This window comes from Xenia sp. Carnegie-2017, unplaced genomic scaffold, assembly GCF_021976095.1.
Source record: "Xenia sp. Carnegie-2017 unplaced genomic scaffold, XeniaSp_v1 HiC_scaffold_14, whole genome shotgun sequence".
Classification (NCBI taxonomy): domain Eukaryota; kingdom Metazoa; phylum Cnidaria; class Anthozoa; order Malacalcyonacea; family Xeniidae; genus Xenia; species Xenia sp. Carnegie-2017.
In genome coordinates, this window is record NW_025813447.1 from 12,138,622 (window position 1) to 12,157,430 (window position 18,809).

The following is an 18,809-nucleotide window of genomic DNA, read 5'->3' on the forward strand; positions in this document are numbered from 1 at the left end:
TGTTATTGGATGCATTGCGACATCTCAGCTTTCCAATTGGTTAAAACAAAATTCCGTAGAATTTATTTTCTGGGCCTGCGAGACATCCAGCTGACCAACTAAAAGTCAGTTGAGTCAGCGTAAATGTTCAGATTATTTTCGACCGTCTGAAATGAGCACGTTGGAGGCGTCCGCTATGTTACCATCAATCGCGTCTCCTCATAAAAAGGCAAAAATGGAAGGCCAACAGATAGTGGATTTCTCTGAATCGAAGTTTGTGAAATACTACAAGGCTGGCTCAAAACAGACAGGAAATTTCGCAGACGTCGAAGCAGGCGCTGTTAGCTTATCGCAAAGCCCCCCAGTTGAGACGCAAATCATAACAGCAGTGGATGGTTCAAATGCTAAGCAGTGTTTTGTTGAAAAACATCCTCGTATTGAAGTTTCTTTAAACTTCTCGAATGTTGTTGACAGCAATCCTCGATTTACGACAAAATTTGACGCCGAAAATAAAGAGAATTTCATGACAGAAATTCTAGGTAAGTTCTTGTTGATCAAATGAGTATGCACACATTTGAGGTTTTTTCTCCGCATCACGCAGTACAAGCGTATTATAAATATTTAACGTCCTTCTTGTGTATTTTGCCATAAAAGCGATCGTATTTGTATGATGAATTCAAGTTGGAATCCTTGTGTTGTTTAAATGTCTTGAATTTCAAAGGAATGTCATATCTCAAAGGTCGTCTAGCGTGTATGTCTGCGCTTATTGTCAAAATATTGTAACACAGAGATAATTTTTCCAACAAAACACGAGGATTTGTTTCTGTTTATAATGTAAATGAGTTTCACTCAGACACATCAATTAATCAGTATTACTGATTTTTTCTGCGTCGTACAAGCTCCGAATTATGCATGAGTTGTCCCAAAAAGGACGCTACAATTTTTGGACCTTTTTAATCATTGGTTGTTTATTAGCGCTTTTATGCACTCTAAAGAAAAACAAGTCATGCATGCTAAAATAGTTCAATCTTTTTTATCGCCTGGCCAGACCAGAGAAATTGTTTCATGCTCGTAAATGTAGGTCATTAAATATCTCAATTAGTTTGAACTTAATTCGATATTTCCTTGCTTGTCAGTGCTTTCTTTGTGCTGTGTAACATCTACATTTTGTCTCTTCTTTCCGTAACTTGGATAAGTTTTTTGTAACAAGTTTTATCAAAATACTTAGCGTTCCCATCCTAAGCAACTTAGTTTTGTTTCTTTGTTTTGAAAATGATACCGACTGTGATCATTGTACTACAAAGTTTGATAGAAGATACCCCCTCCCCCGTCATTCAATTTGTAACGTTTTATTTCTTTAAAAATTTAGTAAGGCTTTGGAGCAATAAGTCATCTCGTTTTGCAAAATTTTTGCTGGAAATGATTTCATAGTGCTATTCCGATATTTGTTGTGATTTCATCGTAATTATCACTGGCAGATGTGCATAAGATAACGGGGTTAAGTCAGGCCAAATACCGCTTGACCCCAGAATACAATATTTAATGCATTTTGCGAAAAATCATGCCAAATTAAAGAGCTTCGAACATATTTATTTCTTATAAGCCACAGATAGTTTGAGTTCGCTGTACAATTTTATGTCGCTTCCTTCCCGTCCAAACACTTTGCGAAGTGGACAAATGCAATTTTCTTTCGTCAGAATCTTTATATTTGTTATCGGCATTCCCGAATCAATGCGTTACTATTGTCTATGCATACAGTTCAATTTATGATATTGTTCTTGTATTTTTTCTGTGCTTATTTTGTTGCGGTCTTTGTTGCACAAAATGAAGGACTTACTTAATATTGTATGTACGCTGTGTAGACTGTAGTTTTTCGGGTCTCTGTCTGTGCTTGTTTTGGTTTGAAAATTAAGTGTTGTCCAACAATTTTTTTTTCTCTAAGAAACGAGGCCACAGAAAACGAAATATTTATTGACATTAGACATTTCGCGTGGAAATTTTTTACTTCAGTTCATTGCGCAATCGTGAAAGTGATGGTTTTTCTGACAGATTTTTTGAGAAATGGTTAATTTAAGCCAAAAGCTGAAACTACACAGTAATCCATTAATTATCGGGCTTTAGTGAATTGCCGAAGACAGTTCTGCAAAGTCGTCAAAAAATTTTTTGTAATGTGGATGGATAAATAGCCTATTTATTTCAAATTTGTCGTTAGCAAATTTTGCCACAAGAAAAACCATTCCATTTATCACGAATTTATATATTTTTGTTTAAACCTTTTCGCAGCGTCTTAACTTCAATGTGTCTACTTCTACAATTGTACAAGTTGCTAAGAGCAGATGTTTTGATCTGGAGTGTAAACACTTCAGTTTTAAAGATATATTTCTTCGGATATTTTTGCATAGAAACTGCGATTTTGCTTGTCTCGATTTTGCAAGATTTGCTTATTCATAACAATATATATCGAAAGAACAAAAGTTTAAAGTACTGCAAATTTGTCACAAACGAAACTAAGATAGAATCTTCTACATTCGGAACCATTAATTTTAGAATAAGATTCTTTGATTCTGATGGTTTGTATGAGCGAACTTTTTCGTGTTAAATTTTATGTAATGACTACATAATTCAAGGATGGATGTCGATAAATGCATGTTTTTGAAAACCTCTGAACAACCGTACAATATTTTCATTAATGGATGCATGATTGGTTTAGTGTGATGAACCGAGTCATTTTTGCCCTGTATGTATGTTTGATGGGATTAATTACTTGTAAATTGTGGTTTCTAAATATGGGATTGTTGATAACGAATGATGTCCACTCACAGAATACAAAATGCAAATATGGTGTTTACAACTGCTGTAAATTATTGATTATTTCAGCCGTTCATAAGATTGGAAAACATGAAAATCAACATTGACTTTTTTCTGGCTTTTTTAATTATCTTTTAGAATACACAGGCTATGTAACTAAAAGCGAGTGAAAACAGTTTTTGACATCTCAGAATATGCCAAAGGCGTGACCGGGAGGGAGGTTTACTTGTGGGTTGGGGGGGGGGATCATTCGCCATAACATGTCGACTGGTCAAGAAGTTTTTCAATTACTGAGCGAAACGGTTGTTGAATATAAGAAACGGATGAACATAGTTATAGTTTATGCATTAAAACGAACGTTAAACTATTCAATAAATACGTTAAGTGCAAACTCCGAAGCCGCAGGCTACGTTCCCTCCTGAAACCGACATACCTCAAATATAAAAAAGCTCGCTAACATTGTATTATGACTTTTCGGCAGTTCTTTTCTGTTCCCGGTGTTCTGCTAAGGTGTGCATATTCGTTCTAACTTCATTCGTATATTTAAACAATTGTAACTGTAGTGAAATAGAAAATGGTCCATTGTTTATAGCCGTGACGCGAGCACTTGAAAAATGATCATCTTTGATTTGTCTCTGTGAAAGAGGATAAAACCCGGAAATTACTGGAATATTTATCGTCTTATATTCTATTCTAAGCTATAATGTCATCAACAACGGTACGATATTTCCAAAATGGGAAAGAATCGGCCTTAGTGAAGCCGTGTCTTAAATTATTGAAACAATTATGTTTAACAATCACTAAGGAGATTAATTATGCACTGAATTTTCTTGTTATTTAATTAATTTTTGTTAATTATTTGGAGAAAACTTGTCAATTTGTCCTGTGACATACGTTAATTTGCAATGAAAATATTCCAATTAATCATTGATTTGGTTAAATGTGGCAAATAAATTGTACGCCTCCGTATGTCTTTACAAAAAATAACGATGAATTGGCTGCAAGTGCATGAGCTATTCAAAATTATGACTTGAATCATTCTGCTTTCTACTTTGATTGCTCTAGCTGCTTTTGTGAGGTATTGATCCACAGGATCTGCTTGTAATTATGTCACAGCTAGAATGGTCTAGAAGAAATCAATGTACTTGATCGCTACAGTATGTGAAGATGGTAGATGTCGAAAACCAATTTTACATCTCAGTAAACTTGTCACTATTTGGGGCTCTTTTTGATGGAAAATTTTTATTGTGTGTAAATAAATACGGCCGAGGTGAGGGGGTCAATATTAACTAGACCTGAAACGGTTTGTTTGCCTGACCTTCAAATATAGTGCTGGTTATATAGTCGGGGACGATAAAAAGGATACGTGCTTTTGTTATCCATACATTTGCTTGATATTTTGCAGTTGTTTTGATCGGACGTAAAACAAATGCTATTTTATTTTAAAATTGTAATTGAATGAAATGAATTCGCGTAGCAGAGGTAAGCGCTGTGTGTTTAATCCAAAGGAACATATAAAACAATACCGTTTTAATTAAGCTAGTTGGAATTCAAAGATCATAAAGAATGTTCCTTGTTTTCCGTTCAAAATGCGTTTTTCTTGGTTTTTTTATCATCTTTAACGAAACTAATTAGGGTGTGGACTGTGCTTTTTGTAATTTTCAATATATTTCTCTTTGGAAGACCATTCTTATATCTGAGCATTTTAAAACTATGCGTTTAGGACCTGTTCGTGTTGATGTGTTTGTTTAATAAAAAATAGATTTTTTCATGTGGGTCTATTGTTGACTTTGTATGAAAATGAAAGGCCCATGCTGTCCGTGTGAGAAACACATCTGTGTCCGATGCGTATTCTTATGAAGACCAATAACATACAATGTTGTATGGACAAAGATATCTCTGTATACATTACAGTTTGCTAAAAAATTCTCGTTCTTAAATCTGTTTGCATCAATATGAAACATGAAATGGATAGTCATGGTTATTTTGTTTTGTTTGAATTCAAATCACAAACATATTTTCATTTAAAAGATCATTGCTGCTCTACAAAGATATGTTTCTCCAAGAATATATTTAAAAGTAAATGATTGTTGTTGGCGTTCTTATAACCAAATTCCATTGAATTATTTTTGAGATATCTTGAATTTACCCTTTTAGAGTCTGGTAACATCCCAAATCCTTTGCACGATACACCGCCATCCAGAGTAATCCATTGTCGCGCGGTGGCCGATGGGACGAAGGAAACAGATCTAATTAGTGTTCTTCAACCGTTTGGGAAAATAACGTTAGTGGATTTTTCTGTTTTCGTCTGGTTAAATTTGTCTCCTGTTTAAATGGAATTTTACCTTGTTAACTTTCTAAGATTCAAATGTTTTATGTCAAATAACATTTACACAATAACACGAGTTCATTAACACATGGATGGTTAGAGATTTTAGCACAAGAAAGATGACCAAGGTTTTTGTGTACAAAATAAAATCATTTGCATTCTAAACTTGAGTCCCTGACCACGAACCATCACATAGTTTGAATTTTATAGTCTAATCTTTTCTATATTAGATGTTAATGGTGTTATTTTTATATGTTAGTGTACAAATTGCAAGCGAGATGTATTTAAAAACTCATTTCAACTCAGAAAGAGGATTGTTTTATTCATTCAGATACGTAGCTCTACTTCCAAAGATACGCCAGGCACTTGTAGAGTTTGAAGATATTGATAATGCTGTGTCGCTCGTATGTTTTGCACAGGTAGGCATCTATGGTCAAGTTTTTCTGCTGAACAATAATCAACATGACTAAGGAGGCTGCGGCCATTTTAGTGATAAAAAATTATTTAAATTCTTTTCAATATCGAACGCTCTATATTCTTCAAACAGCAAAAGTCTCTTTGATCTTTTTAGGGCAATCCTATTATTCTACTTGGTCGTCAAATGTACGTAAACTTTTCGAAAAGTCAAGAAATTAAACGGTTTGTCATTTGTAATATGTGTCAGTTCGATAGTTTCGTGTATTATTAACTCAATGTTAAGAAGCCTGAACTCAGCAGTTGTGCAGTAATTTATGTTTTAGTTGTTAATTTCAGGGACAAGATTCCTAATGGTCATTATCCTGTGTCTGTTTCTCCTCAAAGTCCCGGAGATCAGGAAATGTGCGGCCATATTCTACTATTGACAATCATGAATGCATTGTACTCCATTGATGTAGTGAGTAACGTTTTTTTGCAAGTAAAACTTTCCCCGGTTAAATAGGATGTTTAAAATCACGTAAACTCGACTTTAAATCGTTTTATTCGAGAAGCATCGAAGAAAAACATGTTTTGGAATTTTAGAACATGAATAGTTAGAAATAAGTACGAAAAGAGAGAACTTTATGTTTCTCTACGTAATGGAAGTCGTAATGAATTAATAGATAATCGATATGTGGGTTTGTTAAGATTTCTTTTACTTTTAGAATGTCATATCTCAAGTGTGTAATCCATATGGTAATGTCTTGAAAATTGTCATATTTCACAAAAATGGTTTACAGTGTCTAGTCGAATATCCTTTGAAAATAGTAAATTCATGTTTCTATTGTAGTTTAATTGTCGATTAACATAGTGACGTAACAACCACGTGACTTACAATAAAACGAAATACAAATATAATGTATTTCATGCAACATTAAATTTTAGATTTGTTTTTACACATCAGCAAAAACCACTCTAATTATTTTTCTCGAATTTGTAATAACAGCTCTAAGATGATTGAGTTGTTGATACAGGACTAAAATTTCCTGTGTGTTTATATCCAACTGCTTTGTTTTGAAATCTTCAAAATTACGGAAATTTTTAAGAAAGCCGACTTTAAATGGATTCGATTTGCCGACATTTTTTTACAGCCTTGGGTTAAAGTAACTATAGTCGAGTAACAAAACTCTTGACTGAGCAGTCATTGTTGACATGTTGACATCAAATTAAGGATAGATTATGTTATTTATTTACCTCAATAAATATATTTCAATATCATTTTGTTCATGTTTGATTTCGACGTATTCTTTAACGCAAACTAAATTTGACAGTATTCAGTCTGCTGAACAGGCTAGGATGTATCTTAATGGTAAAGATATTTATCCTGGTTGTTGCACATTAAAAGTCGAGTATTCAAGGGTACGTTTTATTGTTTACCTTATTAACATTTACTTTCATGTAACTTGTCATGGCTGATTTACAGGCAAAAAAATTAAATGTGTATAAAAATGATGACGAGACTTGGGACTTTACAGTACAAGACAAGAGCGAACAATGTGTCAATGGTATGAATTTATTAAATAAAATATGTTTGGCTTATTTGCATGGTATGTCGTTTGGTGGATGCAACAGCATTCAACTTTGCTGTATACTTCAGTCGCGATAGTGTGGGAAATTATATTTCAATAGAATGAACGGGTTTTCTAATTTGAGAGAATCTTCAGTTTTTAATTTGCGGGAAATTTTCATGACCCTTACCTTTATGCAAACTTTTTTGTTGCACAAAACTTCAAAATCCACATCTTGCTGTTGATGTTTGTTGCACGTTTTATTCTAATATATGAAAATATGTAAAATTTATATCAACTATATAAAAAAACAATAAATTTTTTACATTATTATTGCGAGAATATTCGAAAAATTGCGTCAAAAGAGTTGACTGTCAAGATAAAAATATTCTTTTGTCCAGCTCACGATAAAGAAACACCGAAATTCATACCAGTTCCTTTTTTCTTCTAGACGAATGTTGTAGTACAAATATTATAAGTCAGTTAAGTCCAACAGGTAGAAATTTATATTATGTATTTTGTGTATTTGAGGGTCAGTTGCTCTTCTATTAAAAAATATCTCCATTGTAGAGATGTTTAAATGAGTAGTAAAACTGTTGTATCAACGTACACGTCCTCAATATTGATTTTTCAACTGAGGTTATCAAATGACATTCTGTTCTATATCCATCATCAATGAGGTGGTGAATTCTAGAATTCACTGTGTAATACATTTAACAAAGCTTTCAGTGCAAACTTGTGAGAGATGCATTGGTCTGGAAGAAGCATGTTCATCAGATTTTTTTGAAAATCGAGACTCGTAAAATTCAACTGTTTTTACAAAATAGCACCATCTTCTGGTTAATTCTTGGATTATCAGCAAAACCGTAGCGATAATACAACCTTTTTACTCTATTTAGGAATGTCTGGCAGCCAGTTACCAATCACTAATGAAACCTTGGCAAATATATCAGCATTTCCCACCGTTCATAGTAAGAATATATAGCGACTAATATTTGGCTTGAATGTCAGGAACAGTTACTTGCTGTTCTGTGGGGGTTCTGGTTCAAATCGTGAGAAAATTAGTTGCAATGTCTGTGATTTAATGATGAAATATCATGTTTGAATAGATCTTCTACTAATCATCAGTATCCAAGTGAAAAAAGTGCTTATATAGTTTTTACCAAAGATGAATGTGAAGATATTTTGCAATTCCTGTGCTGAGCATTTTATTAGAAAAATTGTTTTAATTTTCACAGATGGATTTATCTGTTTTGAGTTCATAAAGTTTTTTGTAGAGTTTGTTTTTTACTTCAAAAATCTTTATGTTTACCAAAAGAACTGCAGCTTATGTCTAAATAACGTTTTATATGTTTATATCAGGTATACTGTCCAAGCTGAGTGTTTTACCAGGTAAGAGTCTATAAAATACTACTGACATAAAGTTGGTTTGTTGGAGTTTGACTCTACCATTACAAAAACAATTTATGTCAAAGAAGCTTTTTTTATAAAAGCGTTAACGTCAACCTTGTCGTCTTTTATATACATTGAAGTTATTTCGTAAAATCCGTGCAAATTCATTTTCTATTTTTGTATCTAAAGCAGGTGGCACCAGTGAAACATCTGCTTGTGATGCTATGTCTTCCTCCATTACCTCGAGTTCAGATGGCTCAGAGATTATGGGTTTGTATCCCAGTGTCCCCAACAGTCCCGGTGGACTCTCGCCATTACCTTTAACCAGCCAAAATGTTATCGGTGTTGGGCAACATTTACTCAACCCAGGTGAAGTTTTGTATTGTGACGTAAATAATGACGTCAAAAACTAAAATGTCCGTTGCATTCTGCGACTTTGTTAGACGGTGGTGTTGGATGTGTTCTTATGGTGTACGGATTAAATCCAGAAAAACTAAACTGTGACCGTCTTTTTAACTTGTTTTGTCTTTATGGCAATGTTATTAAGGTACATTAGACTGTAATCTGGTGATTTCTTGAAACGTTGGCTGCCAACAATTGAAACCTGAAAAGAAATTTTGTGAAATTTTAGATAAAATTTTTAACGAACAAACCAGGCGTTGCTATGATTCAGATGTCAGATAAAATGGCGTCCGAAATGATTATAAAGAATTTAAATGGTCTGGAACTATTTGAATGCAAGCTTGTTATAGCGTAAGCAGATTACCAAATAAACGTGTTTTTTTTGTGCATTATAACGCCAATTTTAAGACTTGTGAGAAAGAATTCACGTTGCGTACTTACTGTCAAAAATATTTTTGCCCTTCATTTTCATTTCATATATCTTTGTAACCATTGTTTGTTTTTTGCGCCCATAATGCTTTCATTTTTATTTTAGTTTTTCCAAGCACCCTTACATAGCGGGCTCATCAACCGTGAATACGTTGAATGATGGCACACCAGCCACTGTAACATATACAGAGAATAGAAACAACAGATTTAAATAGTAAGCTCATTAAAGCTTTTCAATGTTTCTAGACATTCAAAACTTTCACGAGAGCCTGCGTTCGTGTGGCATTCTTCTCAAAATTAGAATGGCTTCTAATGTTAATTACCAGGGCTTTTCCACCGAGAGGCAATTGTACAAACTTTAATGTCGTATATGTAATTTACGATGCTATGTATCATTGCTTAAATATTCCAGATATTAGAAAAGACAGTCTTTACGATACAATTTTTAATTTTTACTGAACATTTAATTAATGTATTTTAGCATACCTGAAGGGCAAAGCCTGAAAAATAGTATCCTTTGTATTGCTATCTTTTTATCATTGCTATCGATTTTAAATAGCATTACGAATCTTAGAAAATATTCTTGACTTTGTGATTTCCATGACATTACACTACAGGATATCAACCTCCTACTCGCATGCTCCATTTCTTCAACGCACCACGCAATTGTACACTAGATCAACTTAAAGACGTAAGTTGAGCTTGAATTGAAATGCATTTCATGAAAATAGTAGTTTTAGACTTCTCTTAATCGTGAAAATTTTAGTTGACAAAGTTTGCTAAATCGATTAACTTACACTGTTAACTGCCAAACATTCTTCAAAATAAAGAGATTTGATGGCTTATGTAAGCTTGAAAAGTAAAACCGTTTTTGATAACATTAATGTGAAAGATACCAATGTTGTGTTTACAATGCAAAAGTCTTTGTTATTTATCATTATTCGTTCATTAAGATGGGAATTTTTATTTTTTGACAGGTATTTATTACATCTGGAGCTGATTCACCCATCCGTGGAACTTTCTTTTCAAAAGGTAAATAATTTAGTGGTTTTTTAATTACATCAAATAAAAATAGTACATTTATTGAAAATCGTAAAAGAACGAGCAATGATCGTTTCCTGCATGCATCCTTTGGCAACATACTATTTTTTCATCTATGTTTAGGAAGTGCTAAATCCTCCAGTGGTTTACTCGAAATGCCTCGGGTTCAATCCGCTGCTGAAGCGGTCGTGCTTGTGAATCACGTGACTATTAATCCGGAAGGTAAAAGGTTGAATTTTATTGTTTTTTGAATTTTTTTTGAAAAGAAATGCATTGACATATTAACATAGACTGAGAGCGATTAGAATTACAATTCAACTCTCACCTACAGGTTGGCTTCACTTTGGCTTGGTTTAGCTTCAGAAATATGTGTTTTTCTTCACTAAGTTTGTTTAACATAACTTCACGCTATTTTACCATGCAAATAACCAGTTTAATTTCACCAGTTTAGCTTTCAACCTCAATTTCTCTTTTTACTTGGAGATGTTTTTCGTAATTGTGAACTTTTACATGGTAACACTGAATCGTAGCTGTATTTCTATTGTGTGTAATATCAATGTTAAGGAGTATTGTTTAAATTCAACCATCTCAAAGCAGATGTCAGTTTAATGTTTGAAGATACAGATTTTATCGGTATATTCAGGTGGTGGATCATACACGTTGAAATTGGCATTTTCACCAAGCTCCACAATCACACCTTCTGCACCTACTGTCGCACCTGCAGTCGCTGCTGCTGCTGGAATTGCATTTGGAAATCGCTCTCCGCGAAGGGAAACTTTTCCGAGTCATGAAAATCTCGTATCGCGACTTGGTCCCATCGGAAGTAGACCTCCAGGGAATCCGTCTTTACTGTTGGTTTCGTAAGCTGGAAGTATATGCTGGTAATTTATTTTATTGTTCATGTTTAACTGACCCTTTTCATCGAATCCATAAATCAAGGCCCACCTTTTCAAGAAAGAATAATTTAGTAAAATGCTTTATGTATTTCTAAGTACAAGCAGGAAATATCCAACATATATAGTTTGCAATCAGAGCTAAAGTTTTTTATTGTTTGTAAAAAAACACGTGTGTCATGTAAATTCTCTCTGTCCTTTAGTGACAAGGTGGCCAAGTCACTTGCTCGAGGTATAACTCTATTTCCATCACAATTTTACATTCGTAAATATAATAGATGACATAACAACAAAGTATATAATGTCTTGAATAAGTACAAATGTATTAATTTTTATATAAAGTGAATAAGTTTCGAAACGATTTAACATATCCATAACTACACCTCAAATGAGCTTTTTTGTCAACAAGCCTTTTAAAATCCTCTTTTTGACCTAAACCTACGGTTCTGCTGCATTTAGGAGGGGGAAGACAATTATAGCGGGAGCTTTAATATTGTACTTAAACTTGTTAAAACACTAACGTTCACAATAATTCTAATATCGAATCAGTCTTTTGATTTGCTTATGCTGTGTTTTTTTTTAATTTTCCATTATTAATCTAAAATATGCTTTGTATCATTCATATTTCTCCAAGGTTTTTGACACAAAGCTCATATTGAGACAAAAAGTATTTAACATCTAAATATATTTATGTGTTTTTCTCCTTCACGCAAGCTTATTTCGCTTAGAAGACATTTAGTCTAATTGATGTTAGTTTCTTGAATTTTTGTGCTGTGGAGAAAGTAATGCCAGGTGTCAACAAGTTGTTATTAGTTGGGCTGCTTTTTGTTCATCCACTGCTTAGTAATACAATTGCAACTACAAAAAATCATTTACGAAAGGGAGTGCTTGAGATAAGCAATAAATGTTTTTTACTTTCTACTTGTATTTAATGTTAAATGGTTTCCACTGCATGTATCTTCTGTTTAGTCTATTTAACTTACTATACAGCCCGCAAAATGAGCTTGTTGGCACATGGCTGTTTTAAATTATCGTTCTTAACTAGCCTTTCATGTTGTTGGCCGCTGCCATATACTTTGCTCAAAATCGAATGATAATATTGATGTCATTGCCCCAGATACGTACAAATCTTGTTCGTGCCAGTTCTTTCACTTACTAGGTTTATAAACTAGTATGGTACGATTATGGAGGGTATTTTGGACCTCGTTAAATATACAATAATTAATAATGTACCATTGTTTTTATTTAGCTTTTTAAGATGATATATATTTGTGTTACTTTGTCGTAATGCTTAAACGTTGTATTGTAGAAAAAATATCATCAAAATTGTACTTATATGTTAACACATAGTGCACTCGCAATGTTTACATACAGATTTATCAATATATTAATAGCATTGTAAACGACACTTTTAATTTGAAAAATTAAAGTGAAATTCACATACGTCCACTGCTTTACAAATGTTGTCTATGGCCCTGGTTTTAATTCCCTCCCTCATTTGAAAGTTGATTGGGGTCGAGGTGAGGGCCCTGGAGGTGAGATCTCATTATATAATATTCTGCTTTGTTAATTTAGGTTGTTGTAAAATGAAGTTCTACTCTGTTTAAAATATGAATAAAGAAATGCCGTACTCCAGTTACTGCTTACCATTCCATCTAGTGGTGTTAATTGACTTTCTTGCTCTTTCTTCGCCACATACCGCCATGTTTTAGATTACTTCCATAGATTATTTTAATTGTCCATCGCCGACGGCCGACCTTTATATTATTTTGACTACAATGGCCTGTCCACAGCTTCCAAAGCGTGATTGTAAATTTAGTGTGACCAGGGAGAAAATAAATTCAAAATCTTTGAGAATATTTCGTCATATATCGCGGACTGTCAGTGGCGAGTCTTTGGAACCTGCACTCAGTGACATTATATTATTTGGCAGGACGTTATCTTTTACTAAAAACAGCAATGGTGCGTTTTGCTTTGTCATTTCTTTTATTCGTACGGTTGTAAACATTTTATGTCACTTTTACAACTTTTTGCATTTATTACAGATGTTGTGGGTGTCTGTTGTGGTCGTCCACAGAAGATGTACTTTGCAGATGATGTGAATGATGAAGAGCTATTTCATTGGATTAATTTTCTATTTGTTCTTAAAGAATATCAGGTATTTTTAGAGCCAGCCATTGTTTCATCAATATAAGTGTATTCAGTCCCAACTGCTAAAACAATAGCTGTAAATGTCAGAATCTCTGCTGAAAACTATTGAAAGTTATACCACTTACTAGTAAAAGGAACTTTTGCAAGCATATCAGAATCTTGGCTGATGATTTTCACCTTTTTTTGCCATGTATCATTCTTAAAACTTTTTGAAATGAACATACTTTTATCCATATGAAAGAGTATGGATAAATCATCAGTAAGAACACTTCAAAATCTTTATACTGCTGGTGTTATAATAAGACAAGGACTTATCACATTTCTTTTTTAATCAGGGCAATAATCTGGGAAAGCTAATGTTAGAGGAAATGGAGAATGCTCTTTGGTTTGGATCACCTGCAAACATAAGGGTCAAGAGTGCAACCAAGGCTGTTGGTTTCTTTCAAAAAATAGGTTATAGCAAAGTGGGTCCACCTATTGACTGTTGGCATTCAGGGAGTGCTTTGTTTAAAACTTTGCATGTAATGGAGAAAGAGTTTGTACAATCTGAATAGGAAAGCATTATGTCATCTCACAAATGCTGTCAGCTGCTAAGTGCGGGTTTTTGTCATTGTCTACTTAGTTTCAATTTTGAGAACTGTGATACTTTTTTATAATTCAGGCATACTTTTTCATACATGTCTGTATAAAAATCTATTGTGTTTGACATTGATTGACTTGATTGCCAGTGTAGTCTGTACAACAAGACGTGCCAGCAAGAATATATCGTGGAAGGGCAAAACACAACATATATGTTTAACATTTTTGCGTGGGAAGTATTGGGTGGGGGTGACTTCAACCTTTAATGGATGGGTTCTGTCACAGGCAAAAGACGACAGTCACGACATAACATGATTGAGATAGAGGATAGAAAAATTGGGCCTTACATAACGACATGACTATTGATCACCTTTCGAATATGAACACCAGCTACAGCTAGTGTTGGTTTGCTTTCTGTGAACGTTCTTTCAGTTCGGGGGCATCAATGCGTAATTTCCGCGCACTTGCTGCTTGAGAACATCCGGTGGGTGGCCGACTAGGACTAGGACTAGTCGTTTATGGCAATATGGCTGCCGAAATGAACTTTTGTAGATAGTCTTTCATTTCTTTCTACAGTCGGACATGGGAAGGAAGGATAGATTAATCAGTGATGACGAGTTAAAAGGTATTAGAATATGTTATGTTTTCTGTTTAATTTGGATTGAAATTAAAATGGTTTTATGTTATTGTGTTGGGATGGCTTAATAATTCTATTTACGCTTTTGATACAAGTTATGGAGTCGACAGATGGGTCAAGTTCACCCAAGAAAAAACACAAACACAAGCACAAGAAGCACAAGCGAAAACGAGAGACCACAGAGAGTGAGCAGAGCATTGCTGACTCCCCTAAAAGAAAGAAACATAAGAAAAGAGAAAAAGAAAAGGAGGATGCTCAGGAAGGGAGATCGTTAAAATTAAAGATTAAACTAGGTGGACAGACATTAACCACCAAACAGTGAGTTTGAATTTAGTTGAATGCTTTGTTTGATTAGGACATAATTTGACCTACAAACAATTTAACCATACGGTGGCAAATACTGTACAATGTCATGTTGATAATTGATATTGTGTATGGTATACGAAATGTCGAATTTCTTGTTTTTCAAATTTTGAATTCAGTGCATTTCTGGCACAGCCAAAGATCAATAAAATGAGCATTTAATATTATAATGGTTATCATTTTAGGGTTCCATCAGTAAGTCCAGTGGTAACACCTACAGGTGAAAAAGAAAGTTATGAAGGACATGGTTTGACAGCAACATGGGTAAATGAACCATGGAAAGAAGATTTGGCTGGTATTCAAGATCAAGAGAAATCTAATGTTGAAGAGTAAAATGAGATTACATTTGATTTTATTATCCATTTAATATTTTTTATTAACATTTAAGTGCAAGCCTTTGGTTTTTACCAAAGTTTGATTTTTGTACCCCCAAGATATGTGAGGGTACAGGCATATGATGTAAAAGAAAAATATTTATTGTTTGGTGAGCTTGGATTAAAACATTGTAGCAAACCATGTCATTAAATTTTTTCATCTTTAGACAAGAAGAAGAAGACAAATGGCTTGATGCACTTGAAGCTGGTGAACTGGATGATTTTGGTTGTTTAAAACAAGAGAAAGATACAAGCACGATGACTGCAAGACAGGTTGGTGATTTAAATCACTTAGTCATTTTAGGGATGAACCAATTGATTGACATTGAGAATTAACTGATATTTGGCAATCGGCTGATTATTTATATAGAATCGGCTTGTTTTTAGAAATCTAAAATCTGCATATTTGAATGTGCCCATGCTTCAATCTTGATATATACTAATTATTGCATTACTACTCTGTGGTATCTGTAAGAATTTTCTTTTTATTTTCCTTCCTTATTTCTCATATATTGAAATTAAAAACTACAGTGAAAAACAGTTTACTTTCCAAAACTTTTTCATTAACTTAGAAGGTCAAATGAAAGCCATGCCTTGTTTTGCCTACTGTATCATGTTGTGTAATTGACTTGTTGTTTTACATTTATTAATTGGATTTTGCAAATTAATCAGCTGATTCATCAAATCAGCTAATCGATTTTTTATAGAGATCAACTCATCTCTAGATTATCAGCAACAACAACAACAACAAACAACATTTGTATACCGGCCAGTATTTATCCCCGCCCGGGGGGTTGACCGGTCCATGAACTTTTCTACGCCAAACGTCTCTAGATTATCAGCAAGAGGCTCAAGTATTGAATTAGTTGTTAGGCTACGTAAATTTGCAGAAAGAATTAAGAAAGCTCTTATAACATAGAATTTATGCCTAGTGTATTGGTATTGTAATATCTTATGGACCATCTTCACAATGACATAAGTGATAATGTACTATATTGACTTTTGATTTATACTAAGTTTTATATAATTTAGAGAGCAATGTTAGGTCATGAAATTGAGGGTGAAAATGAGCTTGTTGAATTGCCCACAGGTTAGAATTTTATATTCTTGATATCCATGTAATATCCTTAATTAAATGAATATGTTTAAATGCTCAACAATTGTTGGCTTGGTTGCAGCTCGGAAGAAGGATGAAAATTCTGAAGAAGCAGCAAAAAGACGCAAGCAAAGGGCCAGAAAAAGAAAACAACAAATGGAAAAACAGATCGAGGAAAATAAAGTATGATTGTAGCAATTCAATTGGATCTTAATCAAAATATATTATAACAATCATCTCTGTTGCTCATGATAGATAATCAAGATAGCGATAATTGAACATTTGAAAATGTTTCTTCGTATCAACAATGATGTTTAAGTTTATTGGTTATTGTTTAGGTACAAACTATTGAAAGACTTTTAAAAAAACAAGTGAAGTCAAGGAAGGAAGTTGAAAAACAAAAACGCATCCAGAAAGCAGACATACCCCGTGTAACATATATTAATAATACAAATGGCATCTCGATATCTTTTCCTGTTAACATGGATGTACCTTTCAAGAAAAGAGAACAGAAAAGGTGTTTTTAGTTTGTGTATAGATTCTTACTTCCATGCTTTTTTTACCACATAAGATAATTTATGATTTGTCATTGATACGCAAATCTCAGTTTCTTACTTACCAAACTTTCTGTATTTTCAAAATGTTATTTTTAGTTTATTGTCAGCGCCAGTGAAGTGTGCTGTCAAAGGTTGTGCAAACATCAAACGTTATTCATGTTCACAAACCAAACTACCACTGTGCAGTTTGGAATGTTATAAGAAAATTGAAAGGTCGAACATTCATGCCATTGGAGTTGCTTGAATACACAAGTTAGCAAAACTATTTAATATTAATGCAACTTATACTTATCGTAACTATTTTCATTAAGTTGCAAGTGGGACGACATTGTTTTTTTTGCCATGGAATACACAAAACATTTCAAGTAAAAAATTATATTGTATTGTAAGCTAACTATTTGTTTTAAGGTGATTCCTTTACATTGCATAATCCAGTTGGAGCATATACAGCTCATAAAATCTACTTATTGTTTGGTTTACAACCACAATATTTTTCATTAAAAATTTGTTTTAATTTTTCATCAAAAAATTTGTTTTAAAATTTTTTAGAATTTAATCCATGTCCAAAAGGTGATCCATGGTCAGTCCATTTACTCGTCCATCTGACTGGTTTGCTTAAAAATTCAGAAGACTTTAGTACAGATCTTCTTCATGCCAGATGCTGCAGGGAAAAAAGTGAAATGTTATATTGAGTTTCATGATCATCATGAAAATTCTTGCTTTGTACATACCATTCTGTGTACCTTGTATCATTTTCGTGTGATTCTATGATTTCTTTAACTTGAATTGGTGGATTCAAACCATGATATTTGGCTCTTTTCCATCTTTCCAATCTTGTTATTCCTTGCAAACATGAGATCATACATTGTATGCACATAAACTTGTACAGTATGCCATTGACTTTAGAGAGATCCATAGAGGAAAGTACATTTATGGTGATAAGAACAAAAATTTTGTCAGCCTGATTGGAGTTTTGCTATTGATAATAATGTGCTGGTTTTACTAGCAAATAGCGATTGCATAAAATTGTCAAGATTAAAGTTCAACTTTTGAACATTTGTAAACTGATTGCTGATATACTAATTTTCAATTGGCAATTTTCTGCAATTCAATATTTTTGATCTGGTAAATTTACTTGCTGAAACAACAATCTTTATTGATATTACAATGTTGTTTCATAAATGGATGTGAATGGTAAAGTTTTCAACAATCAAAATATTTAATTGGAAAATTTTAACATACCAATGCAGGGACCATATTCACATCTTAAATCAAAGTCTTTCAGCAAACTGAAATCATACTCCTCTTTAGCAGAAGGATACACTAAGGATTGCAATAACAGGTCTATTTTGTAAGTTACATTTTCATTTTGTGGAAGTAGAAGTAATGATAAAAATGTGATAACATATCTGGTGGGAGGGGGGTGGTGTGTGTCTAATTGTAATGCTTACGATCACTGTTTTTAATTTCTTTGTACTTTAATTTGAAAGATTTGACAGTGAAAACTTTTGAAACAATCTTATTTGGTGATTCTGAAAAGATGTAAAGTTCATATATATATGAATCAATCTGATCGCTATATATTGTTTTTTCCACTAACGTCCATTACCTTCCTGCTGTATATCAGGTTTAACTTTTAAAGTATCATTAGCTTTTCTTGGTAAATGTTTCTTTGCAAGGACATCACTTTTCTTCACAACCGGATAAAAATTGTGTATTTTTTCAGACATTATTCGATTTTTTCATTCGTGAAAATCGTAGTTGTTGATTGAACAATTTGCAATTAAGATATTGTTTTGAATGCTTCGTTTAAAG

At 33.4% G+C, this 18,809-nt stretch overlaps 4 protein-coding genes across 9 annotated transcripts; 3 read left to right on the top strand and 1 right to left on the bottom strand.

Annotated features, from left to right (window-relative positions):
* The first annotated feature begins 89 nt into the window (after positions 1 to 89).
* LOC124433770 (heterogeneous nuclear ribonucleoprotein L-like) lies at positions 90 to 12,680 on the top strand. 4 transcript variants are annotated; one of them, XM_046983548.1, is made up of 21 exons: positions 90 to 518; positions 4,945 to 5,071; positions 5,448 to 5,535; positions 5,688 to 5,755; positions 5,870 to 5,990; positions 6,238 to 6,323; positions 6,835 to 6,931; positions 6,996 to 7,077; positions 7,532 to 7,576; positions 7,980 to 8,051; positions 8,443 to 8,472; positions 8,665 to 8,841; positions 8,916 to 9,019; positions 9,104 to 9,225; positions 9,410 to 9,517; positions 9,785 to 9,813; positions 9,906 to 9,994; positions 10,281 to 10,335; positions 10,468 to 10,566; positions 10,988 to 11,225; positions 11,441 to 12,680. In XM_046983548.1, the coding sequence occupies exons 1-20, from the start codon at positions 152 to 154 to the stop codon at positions 11,206 to 11,208; spliced, it is 2,187 nt and encodes a 728-aa protein (XP_046839504.1). In that variant the 5' UTR covers positions 90 to 151; the 3' UTR covers positions 11,209 to 11,225; positions 11,441 to 12,680. The 4 variants fall into 4 exon arrangements, with proteins under 4 accessions (XP_046839504.1, XP_046839503.1, XP_046839506.1 ...); XM_046983547.1 differs by having other exon boundaries at positions 91 to 518; positions 8,662 to 8,841; XM_046983550.1 differs by having other exon boundaries at positions 91 to 518; positions 8,662 to 8,841; positions 9,921 to 9,994.
* Positions 7,676 to 18,176, top strand: LOC124433774 (INO80 complex subunit B-like). 2 transcript variants are annotated; one of them, XM_046983556.1, is made up of 10 exons: positions 7,676 to 7,686; positions 14,468 to 14,592; positions 14,700 to 14,922; positions 15,153 to 15,296; positions 15,509 to 15,614; positions 16,374 to 16,431; positions 16,520 to 16,620; positions 16,776 to 16,954; positions 17,091 to 17,246; positions 17,544 to 18,176. In XM_046983556.1, exons 2-9 carry the CDS (start codon positions 14,550 to 14,552, stop codon positions 17,236 to 17,238), a joined length of 1,002 nt encoding a protein of 333 aa, XP_046839512.1. In that variant the 5' UTR covers positions 7,676 to 7,686; positions 14,468 to 14,549; the 3' UTR covers positions 17,239 to 17,246; positions 17,544 to 18,176. The 2 variants fall into 2 exon arrangements, with proteins under 2 accessions (XP_046839512.1, XP_046839511.1); XM_046983555.1 differs by lacking the exon at positions 7,676 to 7,686 and having other exon boundaries at positions 14,502 to 14,922.
* Positions 12,836 to 14,080, top strand: LOC124433775. Its single transcript, XM_046983558.1, has 3 exons — positions 12,836 to 13,199; positions 13,283 to 13,395; positions 13,724 to 14,080. The coding sequence occupies exons 1-3, from the start codon at positions 13,016 to 13,018 to the stop codon at positions 13,940 to 13,942; spliced, it is 516 nt and encodes a 171-aa protein (XP_046839514.1). The 5' UTR covers positions 12,836 to 13,015; the 3' UTR covers positions 13,943 to 14,080.
* LOC124433776 (DNA polymerase delta subunit 4-like) lies at positions 17,354 to 18,805 on the bottom strand. 2 transcript variants are annotated; one of them, XM_046983560.1, is made up of 4 exons: positions 18,604 to 18,805; positions 18,237 to 18,317; positions 17,738 to 17,837; positions 17,354 to 17,655 (listed from the first exon to the last, which is right to left on the bottom strand). In XM_046983560.1, exons 1-4 carry the CDS (start codon positions 18,722 to 18,724, stop codon positions 17,628 to 17,630), a joined length of 330 nt encoding a protein of 109 aa, XP_046839516.1. In that variant the 5' UTR covers positions 18,725 to 18,805; the 3' UTR covers positions 17,354 to 17,627. The 2 variants fall into 2 exon arrangements, with proteins under 2 accessions (XP_046839516.1, XP_046839515.1); XM_046983559.1 differs by having other exon boundaries at positions 17,726 to 17,837; positions 18,604 to 18,793.
* Positions 18,806 to 18,809: the final 4 nt, after the last annotated feature.

Bases quoted from the DNA above. Each gene is read 5' to 3' on its own strand.
- LOC124433775 (XM_046983558.1), top strand. From the start codon at position 13,016: ATGGCCTGTCCACAGCTTCCAAAGCGTGATTGTAAATTTAGTGTGACC. The intron at 13,200-13,282 runs GTGCGTTTTGCT...CATTTATTACAG, and splicing joins TTTTACTAAAAACAGCAATG to ATGTTGTGGGTGTCTGTTGT. The intron at 13,396-13,723 runs GTATTTTTAGAG...TTTTTTAATCAG, and splicing joins TTGTTCTTAAAGAATATCAG to GGCAATAATCTGGGAAAGCT.
- LOC124433770 (XM_046983547.1), top strand. From the start codon at position 152: ATGAGCACGTTGGAGGCGTCCGCTATGTTACCATCAATCGCGTCTCCT. The intron at 5,536-5,687 runs GTAGGCATCTAT...TGATCTTTTTAG, and splicing joins CGCTCGTATGTTTTGCACAG to GGCAATCCTATTATTCTACT. The intron at 9,814-9,905 runs GTATCCTTTGTA...TGTGATTTCCAT, and splicing joins AGGGCAAAGCCTGAAAAATA to GACATTACACTACAGGATAT.
- LOC124433776 (XM_046983559.1), bottom strand. From the start codon at position 18,724: ATGTCTGAAAAAATACACAATTTTTATCCGGTTGTGAAGAAAAGTGAT. The intron at 17,838-18,236 runs GTATGTTAAAAT...CATGTTTGCAAG, and splicing joins TGAATATGGTCCCTGCATTG to GAATAACAAGATTGGAAAGA. The intron at 17,656-17,725 runs GTATGTACAAAG...TTTTCCCTGCAG, and splicing joins GATACAAGGTACACAGAATG to CATCTGGCATGAAGAAGATC.
- LOC124433774 (XM_046983555.1), top strand. From the start codon at position 14,648: ATGTTATTGTGTTGGGATGGCTTAATAATTCTATTTACGCTTTTGATA. The intron at 15,297-15,508 runs GTAAAATGAGAT...TTTCATCTTTAG, and splicing joins GAGAAATCTAATGTTGAAGA to ACAAGAAGAAGAAGACAAAT. The intron at 16,432-16,519 runs GTTAGAATTTTA...GCTTGGTTGCAG, and splicing joins GCTTGTTGAATTGCCCACAG to CTCGGAAGAAGGATGAAAAT.